We start from the raw sequence: 14,766 nt of genomic DNA on the forward strand, positions 1-14,766 counted from the left end.
AACTTAAGAAAAGGTTCATACTTATATATGTATGTAGGCTAGATCTGTAATTTGGTTTTTAACTTAATAAAAATCACAACTAATTATAATAACACATTCCGAGATGCTTTCATTTAGTTTGCATTAACTAATATATGCTGTAAATAATATATATATGTATTAGTAATGTGGAACTTAAATAGTTTCTTCCAACTTAATGAAGTTATAATACTTTCTTTTTATTATTATTATTTTGTTTTTGCGTAATTTCCATGGGTGTTCTACAGCTAAATTACATTTTAGGCTAATTTCTTTGTTAGTTTCCTCTTCTACCTCTTGGATGGTATTCATTTGCGACAATTGAAATCGTTTACATGTTACTTAACTAAATTAAAGAAATGAAATCAATTTTCAGTATAAGCATCCTACAACTATTTTGTAGTATCGTAATGAGCGGTGTGTATGTTAAATGGAAATCGAGTTGCATTCATTTAGTTGACTAAGTTGGCAAACGCATGAGCTGCTATGGCGAGCGGCGGGCTTGTCCATCTGGGACTGCATCTTTAGCCATCGGCGAGAGCGGGCGTAACCCAGCCATACTTCTCGTGTGTCTTAACCAGCGACCGGAATGACTCCTCTGCCTGGCGGCTGCAAAAAGAGCGAAAAGTAATCCGAATTAAATCAAATGCTAGGAGGCAGTTGTTCTATACCAAGGACGCACCGACTAAACTCCTTTGTACTTTTCGGTTTGCGCGCAATGCGGCCCTGGCCCTTAACAACGCTGGCTGCAAACTGCATGATTACCGCCTCCACGGTATAGGCGCTGGCCCAGCCCCTCGGTGTGAGCAGCTCCATGCAAATGGCGCCGCCCTCCATCACGTAACCCTTCTCGATGCGCGGCTCCACAACACGCATAAATGGAGGCGCAAAGGGAAAGTTGTCGGGAAAACTCAAATGCAACAAAATGGCCGGCACATTCATCTCAACCATGTCGCGGGCCAGCGGTGAATCCGGATCGATGACATGCAAACGCACATGCCACTCAAACAGGCTGTCATTGACTAGCTCCACCTGAAATAGAAAGTTCAACATTTAAATATGGGAAAAGTTTTACCAAAACGTAAAGGAACTGTACATAAAGTTTTCTAGGCTCAAATCAAATTAACATCAAATGTGGATATCCATCTTTAACAAACTTTACGGTTTTTATAGGCCAGGTTAATAAGCTAAGTATATATAAATACTCTATATTGCTCAGTTCAATTTGCATTACCGTAAAAACGGCATCGTCCTTGGTCTGCAGGCGTTCCATTTCCCGATACTCCTTCATCAGGCGACGCGAGCGTATGCTAGCATCGGGTGGCATCAGCAGCGAGCGTCCAGTTGTTGGGGCCACTCTTTGCAACGAATAGGGTATATGAGATTAGCATATGAATCTCTCGACTCGTAATTATCATGACTTACTTGTGATCCTGGCGGCGACGTTTGCCCGGAGACTCGCAGACTGGCTGCTCGGCGGCGACGCGCACGATCGCATTCTTTGGAGTGGGCTGGCCAGCTGTGCCGCCTCCAGCTACAGCAGCTGCAGCTGCAACATCGTTTGCTGCCCCAGTTGCTGCTGCGTTGCCTGTGGCTGTGGATGCGGCAGCGACTTCATTGTTGTTGTTCAGATTATTGTTGCTGCTGGTGCTGTGCTCGGCGCCATCGACTTTATCGCTGCTCTTATCGTTGCTGCTGCTGCTGTTGTTGCTGTTGTTGTTGTTGTTGTTGTGGTTATTATTATGGTTGTTGTTGTTATTGTTGTTGTTGTTGCTGGACTTGTGGAAGATCTTGCGAATCGCGGTGACTACTCTCTCTTTGGAACGTGATGACATTTTCGCAGTGTTCTTTGTTTTTCTAGCGCTGGGTTTAATGTGTGTGAGTGTATTTATGTGTGCGTGTGTGTGTGTGTGTGTGTGGGAGCGTACTTTCTTCAGTCTTCTTATACAATTTGTCTATTGTGCAACATCAATCGTGCTGCAAGTAGAGAAAGTGAAACGAGAAATATAAATGTGTGGAATGTAGAGATAAGCACGTGGAATATAAGTGGATTGCAGGTGAGAAAGTTTCATGAAATGTGTAAATATTGCCAGCAGAAATGATTATATTCAGAAAAACACTATTCAGAGTCTTGGCACATCAAGAAATGACCCTGACCTAGGACGCAATTCATATTATACTTGTAAGTGAAGGTCACGATAATGAAAAAATAATATAATAAACGGGCTGCATGACTAAGAGCATACTCTGTAACCCTCACCAAGTTGAACGTTGGGCTAGGCTCTTATTTATTTGTATTTTTTATTTAACTGTTAACAAATGAGCTTGTGTCATATCTAGACTAAATGGAAAACGTTGAAACGCTTTTTATTTATGAATCGCCAAAGATTATATCGTTCCGCCAGCTCTGGTCGAGGGCAACCAAGAGCACGGAGGCACTTCACTGGCAGCTATAAATACCAGCACATCCCCGGACAACATCCTTGACAACATTTTGCAAGCTTATAAAAACAATAGCGATAAAAAAAATATATATGTATGTATGCAGCATACATATATGTATGTGTGTGTGTGTGTGTATACGTTAAATATTCGCAGCCAAGTACGAGCGAAGCAAAAGCGACAACAATAGCTCATAAAGAAAAACGGGAAAGGAAAATAGCGAAGATGACGATATAAACAAGAGAGCTTTCGGTGGGAGTGCCCGACTAGTAGATACTCTGCACGCAGTGGCTTAAATATACATAATCACAATACCACACAGACACAGACACACACACATATAAGCACGCATGCCGTAAGCTTCTTCTTCTTCGCTTAGCTTAAAACTATTGGTAAGTCATTTTAAAAAACCTGCGGTTTTTTTTTATCTAAATCTTCTGACATTTTCAAGCCTAAAATATGGCACCCAAATGTGTGTATATACCAAAGCCCCAAAGAGCTTTCCGAATATGAAGTTTCTACTTTTTATAGACTTCGGTTAGTTATGCCTAAGAAACTTTGTTTTTAAAGAAATATTTTGGAAGTGGAAGTAAATATCGAAAAGATACATGATATATCAGATATATATAATATAATTTATATTTCAAATCTCTAGCTCTTACAGTTCTAGAGATTGACACACATGTTTTGGAAAGTGGAGCTGATATCGAAAAGATATACGATATATATGATACATTAAATCTCTTACTCTTATTGTTCTATAGATTGATACACAGATGAAATTAGCTCAGCCGAGCTTGTCGTCCTTTTGCTCGTAACACACCTTTGCACAAAACCATTATACCCCTTCCTACTCAATTTGAATGGGTGCTGGGTATAAAAAACTTATTGCGACGCAGCCAACAGTTGCCAGGCAGACTGGAGGGGCTGGTTGCGGGATGTGGCGGTTGCACGTAGGATTTCAAGGGGGGATTTTAACTTTTATGGGTAAAAGTTTTGCGTCGGGCGCACAGCAAAGTGGATGCTGTGCTTGGATTTGCTGTAGGTGGGTGCCAGTTAGGTGTTGACCATGAGCCCAAATTGTTCCACTTGCGCATAATTAGCCGTTGCTAAGGAGACGTTCAGCAGGTGGAACTCAGGGTTCAGCTTGGAGCTCAGCCAGCCGCAATGTCCAAGGGCGGGCGGCATTTGGTATTATGCTTTGTATTTATGATTATTATGGTTATTATAAAATGGACCGCCGCGAGGTTAAACAGGCTTTCGGGCCACAAAGTAGCCTGAAAGCTGTGGAGGGGAGGAGATACATAAGTTACAAAATTCTCAATGCCTAATTAAATAAAAGTGTGAGATAATTTGTAAATCATAATTTAATATTACGAGATTCCATTTGAAGTCCCTTCGGTTGGGGGATTTACTTTTCACTTTCTTTTATTTTTCTTTACGAGTTTTACCCCCTTTATTTCCATTAAAAGTACAGTTGTCACTCGATAAATAAAAGTAAACCAGAGTTGCTTTTACTCGTTTTGTGATTTTTCGTTGCTCGACGCGTTAAAATTCGCAACAAGTTTAAGTTTGCGAAGTATTATGACTATCGAACCGAAAGCTTATGTGTTTTAGTAGAAGTTAGAATATGTATCCTAACTCTGTGTTGTAATCTTTCCAATTTGTTTCTCTAATTTTGTTTGTTGTCGACAACTTGTAGCAAATTGAATCAACAGCTGAAGTGATGCGATTCCATAGGTCGTATAGCAAATTATGATTGATTGATGTATCGCTTGACAGGCAAAAGCCCCAGCTATGGTCAACAGATACCATTAGCCAGTCAGACAGACGTCACATATAAGCTGAAAGTCGATTATTATTAATGGCACACAAAACTCATTACGTGCCACTGGATGAGAGAAGTTCAGTTAGGTTTTGGTTTATATCGATTCATTGCCGATTAAATATTTCCTGCTCAACGAGTATTTATAGATTGATGCAAGTTATATACTTTTGCTTTCAACCATAAACTGGTAGACAACAGAGAAACTGGTAAAAGGCATCAAGGCGCCAGGCCAAGTCCCAACTGAACAAGGAAACAAGTTCCACACAAATGAAACCCGCCAAGGGAGCTGAGGAATGCAGGCCAAGAGAAATGCTTACTAAGGCTAGCCAGACATTTTGGTATTGTCTCTTGGCACCCAGCTGCGATTCATTTCAAATGGAAACAATGCGGGCCATGACTTTGAGTATATATGTATCTCTTTACAGTTCTTCCAACTAAATGCAATTTAATTATATTGGCGCTACTTGACAGCTCTGAAATAATGGACGGCAATTGACTCGCAGTTTCGAAATTTGAGCTCGGCGCGGAATGTTGGGCGTGTATATCTAATCTTATCTAGCTTGGCGAAAATCGATAAGGCACCCTCCCCAAGCACTGACCTATCCCGTCGAGAAATATAAATAAAAGCCTGGGCATATTAATGATAATTTTAGATCACACACATGTGCAGCAGTAAGGGCAGGCAGTCATAAAATCAGTTCCAACTTGTGGGCGACTAATAATAAAGTGCTGCCGTTAAAAACAGCGCTATAGTTAAATTAGCTTTTAATTGAACTGTTCAATTTGCAATGGCATTGAAAACGCATACAGGGTGCCCTTAAGCAAATTACACCAGGGAGCCAGAGTTGGCAAACCCTAGCATTTTATATGATTGCTCTATCTATTTGGTGTCGACTATGCGTAGCCCGTTCTAATAATGCGCCATTAAGCGATTATAAATCGATTAATATATATATATATATATATATATCGGTAGGCTGCTTTTCAGCACTCCCAATAGATCAATTTGAGGCGTCTAGCAACACTATCAATTGTGAGCGTGGGAATATCAACAATGAACAACATTCTTTTCATTTTTTTTTTGTGTTATACTATATGCATATAAGTGTCTGTATTTTTGATTATTGTTGTTGCACTGGCATGCAAATTTATTGTTGTTGTGGCTGTTGCATGCAAATCACAAGCGTAAGCACACGAAACAACGTCATAATGAAAGCTGCTGGCAGGCAACACGAAGTGCAAAAAAAAAAGGAAGCAAAAAATCAAATGCTTAACCCACACAAAAACTATGTCAGAAGTAACTTCTTTGTACGACAACTCGTAAGTAATTTGCAGAATATTGATTTTAAGTTGCAGTTTTGGCGAGTTTTAATTGCAATTCAAATGATATGCAAAGTTTTGTACACGTCATTAATCAGCACTGTTGCCGGTCCGCACAAAAGCAAAGCTAAAGAAAACTTATTAAAAGCGCAGCAGAGCAATTGTATGCAATTTGCTAGGTACCAGAGAATCGAAGCGCGGCAGAGGAAGAGCGCGAGAGAGAGAGTGAGTGAGAGCGAGCTGGGCATTTGTTTGCTTGCTCAACAGTTTCTTTGTTTGGCTTTGACAGTGAATTTTTTTTGCAATTTTTTTTTTGCGTTGCACTTTGCGCCTGTCATGGCAATCAGTAGTTGTTGTTGCTGCTGCTGCTGCTGCCACGAGCCGTTGTCATGAGCCTCCTCTTTTTCACCCTCCCTCAATCAATCACTCTCTCTCTCACACATGCATGTGAGTGTGCCTGTTGCCATTGTTCTACTTGCTTCAGCTTTATTCTTTAATTTATAAATACTCGCTGGTTAATACAAGCTAATTGAATTAAGTACGGTTTAAAATGTGCATGCGCATTCGTATTAATCTGAATTCTTAGCTTCCTGGTTGCCTGATGCCCAAAAATTAAGTGCTCTGTTGTAGCGGGTGTCGCAAGTTCGTTGACTTTCGTTCAGTTTTTTTTTTTTTGAGTTTGAGCCTTTAGCAAAATTTATGGAAACCAAGTGTTGAGTTAACAGTAAAACAGTTAAGTCTATATTTTCTGCCCAAAGGGATCAGTTTTTAATTTCTCTCTGAGTGACTAGGAAATTTTATTGATTTGCGATCAGTTTTTTTGAGTTTGAGCTTCTAGCTTAAGAGATCTAATTCGATTTTATGTTTATCAAAAATAAGTGTTGAGTTTCGTGTTAAAGAGATTTCTCTAAAAACAGTTGAGTCTATATTTTCTGCTCAATGGGATCACTTTTTAATTTCCCTCAGAGGGACGACGAGAAGCCCGTTAAAGTAAGTGGCAAAAAGCTCTCGGTGTGCTTTGCCATTGACCTTGATGTGTGTCTGTTTATTTAACACGCTCTTGTGTGCGGCGCCATAGCTAAGGCCGCCACCTACGCTGGAATTTCATTTATGTTTATATTATTTGAACTGGGTTTCAGCACGTAGAGACAGCCACAGCGCCCGAAAGTAGGCAACACAATATGCCGTTTTATGTTTTTTTGTTGCGTCCTTTTTGTCTCATATTTTTGGTGTGAGCAAAGGATGCACGCTTTGGATGTATCTCTCGATGGCAGCTTTGCGCGTGTCCTGTGCGAGCGGAAGCCATTTATGAAATTGCTTTCAACAAGAGCACCAGCAACAACAACATGCAGAGGGCTTGGACTCGGGCGACATGTTGACGCATGTGTCATGTGATGACGGCAATGGGCGGCATGGCCCCCAGATTGGCGGCTCTCCTCTCGGTTAGTTAGCGGTTCGATTATGGCCCGTGTCAGATGTGAAGTGGTCCGTCGGCTGGACTGGGTCGGGTTTTGTCTCAAGGGCCATTAGGGCCGAGATGAGCTGCAAACGGTTAAAGGTGTGAATAGCCAGCCGAGAGGAAACGCTTTCTCGAACCAATTTAAGAACTTTAAGCCTAATTTATTGCATTTTCTTTGGAGAAAATAATCGTATATATCTGGAATAATTCTCAATTTCGAGTTTCAGCCATCTATATTAATGGGGGGAAAAATAAGAGTTTGTCTTAACAATGAATTTTCTGTTCCCATTGAAAATAACAGCTTTTAAAATCTTTTAAATGTTCTAAAGGTTTTCAACACTGGTTTTGTCCTTAACCTTTTCTTTAAGGCGCATATAGAACTAGAATAAATAATCAATTCCATCAAAGTATAGAAGTATTTTCCTTTATGCAAGCATGCAATTTACACTTTTGCATTTCGCAAGAAATTTAACCTTTGTCATTATCTTAACGGTAAACAATGCGCTTTTCCTAGTAGTTCTCGGGAACCACATGCTGACGTCAATAGGAAAGGTAGGTGCAAAAGACAACAACAACTACAGGTACTTGAAGACACATGCCTGACATATGGCTCATGTTGATGGAAATTGTTTATCACCTGGACTCATTCGTATGCTCATGTAATATTCATAAATTCTCTGCCCAACGCAATGAACCTCATCTAATCGGCGGAGCCTTTTCTATTTATAGTCCTCACACACCGGTAAACGCTGGGTGTTGGCGGGGGGGAGGGTAGGGGGGCGTGGGAGTGGGAGTGTCTGCGGGGCTGGCAATCATGTGCATGCATAATCAATTTACGACTGTGTAAATCGAGAAATTCATTTAAGCTGCCCATGAAAGTAAAATCGACTACTATGCGATATTATAAAATGTTTAGGCCAAACCCCACAGCTCAGCTCCATCTGATCAACTCCGATTTAAATGCACAACGCGTAAAGTCAACCCTCATTTTACCGTTGGGATTATTCATGATGTGCTTCCCAATAAAACAGAAAGTAGTTGCGAGTGCCCGACAAGATACCCAGCAAATACACACACCCCACACACACACACACACACAGATACAGGTGTGTGCTGCTTCTTCCGTCAGCTAAACACTTAGTTAAATTGACTTTTGAATAACTGTTGTGCCCATTTTCCGATTCTTGTCAGATGGGCTAGACCTCATCAAAATTATATTCAGGCATTTCAATAAACTTTTTGAAGAGGCAAAAATATACTTTATGTTCAGGACAATAATCTTAACAATTTTGTACTTAAATCAAGTACAATAGTTGCCTTATTTAAGAACCTCATTTAATCCTAAAGTTCCTAAACACAAATAATATTTTCTACTAATTCAACGGATCCTACTAATTGTGATACTCAGCATATGAAATGGAAACTAGAAAATTGTTAGTAATATATTTTTAAAAAGATCAGAAATCTAAGATACTTTAAAGATAGCTTGGATCGATTTTTTTAATAGATAGAAATATCGCCTTTTTAACTAGACATGAAAATGCTTAAGAGAAATGGAGAAATGGTATCCTGCCGTTTGTTACATGCATTTGCAAAACTTTATCATACCCTTTCTACCCATTTCACTGGGTACCGAATATAAACAGTTAGTCGGCAGCTGAAGCTGAAAGCAATGCCAGAAAAGATAGCATGCAAGTGTAGCTATCTCATTCGCACTCGTTTACACTTCCGCATTCCTTTTCGGAACGCGTTCGGTTCCATTCATGAATAACACACAATTTGGGGCGAACTTTGGCTTCTTGACGTCGCGTGTGGGCGTCGCAATGTCAGCAGTAAATAAAATAGGCGCGTATTCTGTGTGTTTATTGTGTATTTTTATGTCCAAATATCATTTGCAGGCCTTAGAACAGCTACAACAATACAATAGAATTTAAAGCAACAACAAATAGCTAAGCCTGAGGAGTTATATTTAATCTTTGTGGTGCTTTAAGAGTAGGAATTGAATAACAAGTAAAAATTAATTTGTATAATTAAATTGAATATTTATATACGCATCTATAGTATAGTGCTTTATTAGTGTGCAGCTTTGTTTTAAATTCCTTTGTTGTTTAATTTTGGCAGAACAAAGCTGAGATTAGCTACATAATTAAATGAGGGCACAAACAAGCTTCTTGATAACAAAGCACGAACATAACTATACTAACATGCATATGTTTATTTATTTATACTTGTGCGCTGATAAGAAAACCTCATCTGGGTTACTAACACCAAGCCGGCCCTTGCACAAGATGCTCGAACTGTAAACACACCTCGAGTAATTGTGACATATCGCAAAGAGTGCAATCACTTAGAGGTGCTCGTATATACATATATATATGCACACACACACACATATATATATACATATATATATATATATATATATATATATATATATATATAGCGTATAACCAATTAACATTTCTGATAGTGTTAATTGCTGGAGTCTTTACAGACCTTCTAACAGCAGTTTGGCAGCTCCATATTTGCAAAAATGGTTGCCTGTGAAATTCGCAAAAAATTTATTTTCGTTTTCCATCACACAAAATGTTTGTTTACAATTGAGCGGCTTATTGTTTTTGTGTGTGGAGTGTTGACATCTGGTTTGCATTTTTGCTTGGTGAATATATACATTTAGCTCAAGCTGAACTTTATGTAGGATATTGAACAGCACTGTCCGGTTTACAGCTTTGAGCCTTGGCCGTGGACTTTAGCCTTCAGACACACAAAAACCCCTCAAATTTTCAGTATCAAGTTCAATGAAAAGCTGACATTGAATTGACGGATATACTATGGGCCCCTGCTGACGCCCTTGGACAGCATGCAGCAGCTTTTAAAGCGTTGCAAAAAGCAATGTCAAAAGCTAAAGTGCAATGCAATAGAAAAACACACTCAAACTTACATATGTACATGTATACGCACACATTCAAGAGAAGGCTGCTTGTGAATGACAACAATTGCGCAGGTAGAGAGGTAAGTGTTGTCTCTATTGAATTTATTGAATAAGAATAATATAGGCTAGGCAAAAGATGTTTTCATGTCTGGCTGGGGGTCAAAAGCTCATAATTGGCAATTGATGCTGACAATTGTTACAGTTGCGGGCCGAAAGAGCAGAGCGGCCAACAAAGGGATAGATAACGGCACTCTCCCACACACACTTACACGCTCCACAAATATGTACACATAAACACACATACACACTCGCACATTTATTTTTAGGGCTCGCTGTGTAACACTTACCAGTCGCAATTTCAATACGTCTTAGCCGCTCTATCAGCGCGTTCTTATCAAGAAAAATAAAACCTTTGGTTTGTTTAAACTATTATTGTTGGTTTTGTTGTTGCTGACTGTTATTTCGTTCCTTTGTGTGCAATATTTATGTGAATTGCTGTTTGGTTTTCACTTTATAACTACCGTCGCGTTTTTTTTTTATTATAATAATTAGTAGTTAAACGAACGTAACCGCTAGCAGAACGTTGCTGCAACTCGCACGAAAAAAAACCACTAACAATTTTTTTTGTTTTGAGTTCGAGCGACACACGACATATTAATGTTAACGCTAGCAGGCGCAGTGTTTTGTTTCATGTTAAGATATATAAAATATCGATATATCGATATAAACTCAGCACTGTTGAACAGCTGTAAAGCTATTTGTGCAGTGTTGGTAAATGCACGCAAACTGTTTGCTCTGGGATATATTAAATACTTTAATTTACCTTATTTTTATTGTGCAAGCCACGACTACAAAAATGTTGTTTCTTGAAAAAAATCGAGCATAGCGAACACAGGTCCCCTGTTGTTAACATTTATATATTCAACCTGTTAAGATAATACGACGTGCTGTTAAGACAAGCAAGCAGTGCAGCTGTCAACTGCAAACTTCCAGAAATACTAAGCCCCTGCTGTTATTTTGAATTTGAATTTTACCCGCCATTTTTTGTTTTTTGTTACTCGTAATATTTTTATTGAATCTTTTACTGGAATAATAATTTACCGATTTGAATAAGAAATTTGAGTTGCTATAATTATATTTGTAATAATTCATTTAATTCAAGTTTTATGCAAATATTGCTTTAGTATTATATACTTAGTAATACGATAATATTATGAGTATATATGTGTATATATATGTATATATATGTAGAACCGTCTCAAGATGACGAAAAAGTTCCACATTGAAATGCGCACAATTTAGACATAGATCGTATAGTTTGAACATTTATGATTATGACTATTGGTTATATAAGTAATTCGTTACATTTGGAGTTATTTGATAGAAAAACATTTAGGTGGCCAACAAAGTGTGTGTTACCTGTAACAGGCGGCAACTCATGGTTTAGATACTCATACTTAAACTTTAGCATTAGAATCGATATATTTATATATATATATATATATATAAACGCAAACAAGACATCGGCTACGCACTAATCAACAAATTCTTAGGCAAAATCTTTAAACACATTTTTTATTCGTAGAGTTGGTTTTTTTTTTTGTTAGTAATTCTTAGTTTTAAATATTTTTGAAATATTTTCAAGCACTTGACGTATAGTTAAGCTTAAAAATAAATTAGATATTTGATTAATAAATAGTGTGTAGCATTTGTCAACGGAATCTCAATATTGCAAGGAAGATATTTGGCTGCGTTAGCTTTCTGTTTTAATCAACTAATTTCTCTTTTGGTATATATACGCTATATATAGTAATTGGCTTAAACGTATTCGACTTTATATAGCTAAGGGAATATATAGGTATAAGTAGGTGTGTGCAGTGCCATATATTAAAGAAAACTTGTGCCAAATTTGCAAATAGAAAATTAAAGTAAATAAAGTGAAAATCATAAATTCGTTTGTGGTTTTGGTTTTATTTTAATTTACACATAATTAAAGCCTTAGCTAATAAATTCTGCTAGAAAAACCATAAAGTGTATAAATGTATTCTTCTTTTTTCTTATTAACTTTTTAATATCGAGATTTGCTTTTATTTTTTTTACATTAATTATGCATGCTTCAACTTACTTGGCTACGAGGAATTGACTAAGAAAATTGTACAAACTGATTGGAAACAAGGTTTTTCCGGCCCCAAAGAGAGAGAGGAGAGTCCCTCCCCCCCTCAAAAGCCCGTTGCCAGCAGCATACGATAAAGTTATATATTATTTTTAATGAATGGATATGTCTGTCTCTTTAGCTAACTACTATGATTGGGCTATTGGCCAATTGTTTTGGGGGAGGGGGACACTCGCTCAGGTCGAGGCATTAAATTCAAATAGTTCAACTAAAATAATAATTACACACACATATACAAAAAGATATTGGCCAGAGGCTCACAAATAATATACTTTTAAATAATGTACATTGGGGAACCCCCGAATAACAACATAATCCGAACAGCTAAATAATTGGGTAAATAGAGAAAATCATCTCACGAATTGTTTGCACATGTGAATGCCAAAATGATGGACAAAATAAACTCTGTTATAGACACAGCCAAGCAGAGGTAGGGTCCAGATCTAGAGTATGATCTCCTGGGAGCGTCGCTGCAGCGGATCAGCCACCGGCGAGTACTTGCCGCCGCGCAATGTTCGCACAGCCGGCAGAGTTGTCGTATTGGTGATGCCGTTGCGTGTGGTCACAGCGGTTGGCTGCTTGACGCTGATGATGCTGGGCGTGAGGGTGGCCGAGGAGCTGTCGTTGCTGCCCGGCGCCGGAGGAGTTGGACGTGGCAGCTGGGGCGGCGTGAGCGGCATGCGACGCTTGACTGGCGTCTCCTGCAGCACCGCGGCGGTCTTGCGTATGGTCTGCTGCAGCAGGGCGTTGACATCGATGGCTGGCCAGGCGACCAGCGAGACGCTTCGTCATAAATGCGAGTCCATCGACGAGGAGCTCCGTTTGAGCCGTATATGCTTGCTCCACGGCTTGTTGGCATTGTTGTTGCCGCTGCAGCTGCTGCCTGCGGCCTGCTCCTCGGCTCCTCTGCCGACTGTGCCGCCCACTGCGGAGGAAAGTGAAAAGTATTCGGCTGATTGGCTTAGCGACGAGGCATCCGCATCGGTTATGGCATTCAGATCCTGCTCGGCCATTGTCTGCTCCTGCTGTGTGCTCAGCGGCGTCAAGGTGCTGCTGTGCGTCGGCGTGCTCACAATTGTGTGATCCGCGGCCGTGCAAAACGATTCGCGCTGACCCGTTGTCTCATCATCGTCGTCGTCCTCGACATCAAACTCCTCCTCATCGCCAGCAAAGTGGACGGCATCGTCGTCGTCGCCGTCGACGCCACAGCAGCAGCTGTTCGTGTGGCAGGAGCAGAAGCTCTTCAGGCTGCTGCCGGGTCGACTGTTGGTGCCCGCCTGCTGCTCGGTCATGCAGCGATGACAGTCGGCGGCGACGGTCAGCTCGTGTGCCAGATCCTCGTCCAGGCTGCTGCAGGAGCTGGTGCGCGCCTGGTCGCAGCTGCAGCTGGAGCAGCGCGAGCAGCTGCTGCAATAATCCTGCATGGCATCGGGCACGAAACGCTTGCGTTTAATCCGGACGCACTCGTTCCGCGGCGGCGCAGCGCCGGCAAAGGCGCGCGCCGTGCTGCTCGAGCTGCTGCTGGGCGGCACGGCGCACGTTGACGGCGTCAGATGCTCCTCATCTTCGGGCTGCACACCCAGACGCACATCGTCATCGTCCTCGTCATCATCATCATCATCATCCTCGTCTACCTCTTCGTCGCGCGATAGCTCATCCGTTTCAATGGTCGTATTGGAGTTGAGGGAGGCGCGTCGTCGCTGGCGATGCTTCTCGCAGAGCGGCAACAGATTCATGGGCGCGCCGCCGCCCTCGCTGGCCACCTTGTACGGGAAATTGGATGTGGCTGTGCTGCTGTTGTTCTCGGTCACGGTGGCCGCATCAATTTCAATGGCAATTGCCGCCGAATGCAGCTGCGGACGTTGCGGATCCTCGCTAGAGTCCAGGGAAGACTTGTTGTGCTTGGCTGGAAGCGGACTCGGCTTGGAATGCAACTTGTGACGCGGCGCATCAACCAGATGCTGCTGCTGCTGATGCTGGCGATGTTGCCGCTGGCGACGCCTGGCGCTGTCATATTGATGATGATGATGATGATGGCAATGGTGATGGCAATGATGATGATGCGTGGTCGTCACATGGCAATGACAGCCGCCGGCGGCACAGCAGCAGCGCTCCACGGACGTCTGCGTCGCATTGTGCCGCTTGCGTCGCTGACAGCAGCCGCCGCGCCCGCGACCATGACTGTGACTGTGCCTGTGCTCCTGGTCGGCCTGGAAGGCCAGTGACGCGGCCGGCCCATTGCTGAGCCGGGCACTCGGTGTATGCACAATGACCACCTCCAGGGCATCCAGGGCAACGGCCACAGCGTTATGGGATGCGCTGTGCTCGTGCCGTCTCTGGCTCTTGCCGCTGCCGCCGGGTCGTGGCAGCAGCTGCTTCTTCTTGTTGTTGTTATTATTGTTCGGGTGCTGAAAGGCGCGATTGTCGTGGCACTGGCCAAAGTCCAGGGTCTTGAAGTGCTCGTCGTCGGCGCGTGCGGTCAGCAGATGATCCTCGCCGCTGCTGCTGAGCGTCATTGGCAGCGACAATTGTCGCTCCTCGGAGAGCGAAATGTGCAAATCGTTTTGTTGTTGTTGCTGCTGCTGATGTTGTTG

The 14,766-nt window shown here is 41.6% G+C and overlaps 2 protein-coding genes across 3 annotated transcripts; both read right to left on the reverse strand.

Moving 5' to 3' along the window:
- Window positions 1-193: 193 nt before the first annotated feature.
- On the reverse strand, window positions 194-10,660 carry LOC135431011 (ubiquitin-conjugating enzyme E2Q-like protein CG4502). Of its 2 annotated transcripts, none has more exons than XM_064685886.1 (5): window positions 10,347-10,660; window positions 1,444-1,995; window positions 1,253-1,376; window positions 784-1,050; window positions 194-627 (listed from the first exon to the last, which is right to left on the reverse strand). In XM_064685886.1, the coding sequence occupies exons 2-5, from the start codon at window positions 1,851-1,853 to the stop codon at window positions 592-594; spliced, it is 837 nt and encodes a 278-aa protein (XP_064541956.1). In that variant the 5' UTR covers window positions 1,854-1,995; window positions 10,347-10,660; the 3' UTR covers window positions 194-591. The 2 variants fall into 2 exon arrangements, with proteins under 2 accessions (XP_064541956.1, XP_064541955.1); XM_064685885.1 differs by having other exon boundaries at window positions 701-1,050; window positions 10,347-10,653.
- A 1,955-nt stretch (window positions 10,661-12,615) lies between these two features.
- On the reverse strand, window positions 12,616-14,760 carry LOC135431027 (uncharacterized; the record flags this gene model as incomplete). The annotated part of the gene is given in 1 exon segment (XM_064685912.1): window positions 12,616-14,760. A coding segment is annotated over 1 exon segment (2,145 nt), but the record flags the coding sequence as incomplete, so codon positions are not given.
- Between the last annotated feature and the right edge of the window lie 6 nt (window positions 14,761-14,766).

The sequence above is a fragment of the Drosophila montana genome, unplaced genomic scaffold (assembly GCF_035044405.1).
Source record: "Drosophila montana isolate Dmon_TW-CO22-7 unplaced genomic scaffold, ASM3504440v1 contig_3123_1, whole genome shotgun sequence".
NCBI lineage: Eukaryota > Metazoa > Arthropoda > Insecta > Diptera > Drosophilidae > Drosophila > Drosophila montana.

Coding starts and splice junctions, on each gene's coding strand:
- LOC135431011 (XM_064685885.1), bottom strand. CDS start 1,853: ATGTCATCACGTTCCAAAGAGAGAGTAGTCACCGCGATTCGCAAGATC. Junction 1,377..1,443: donor CGTCGCCGCCAGGATCACAA/GTAAGTCATGAT, acceptor TTCGTTGCAAAG/AGTGGCCCCAACAACTGGAC. Junction 1,051..1,252: donor AGGACGATGCCGTTTTTACG/GTAATGCAAATT, acceptor TTTCTATTTCAG/GTGGAGCTAGTCAATGACAG.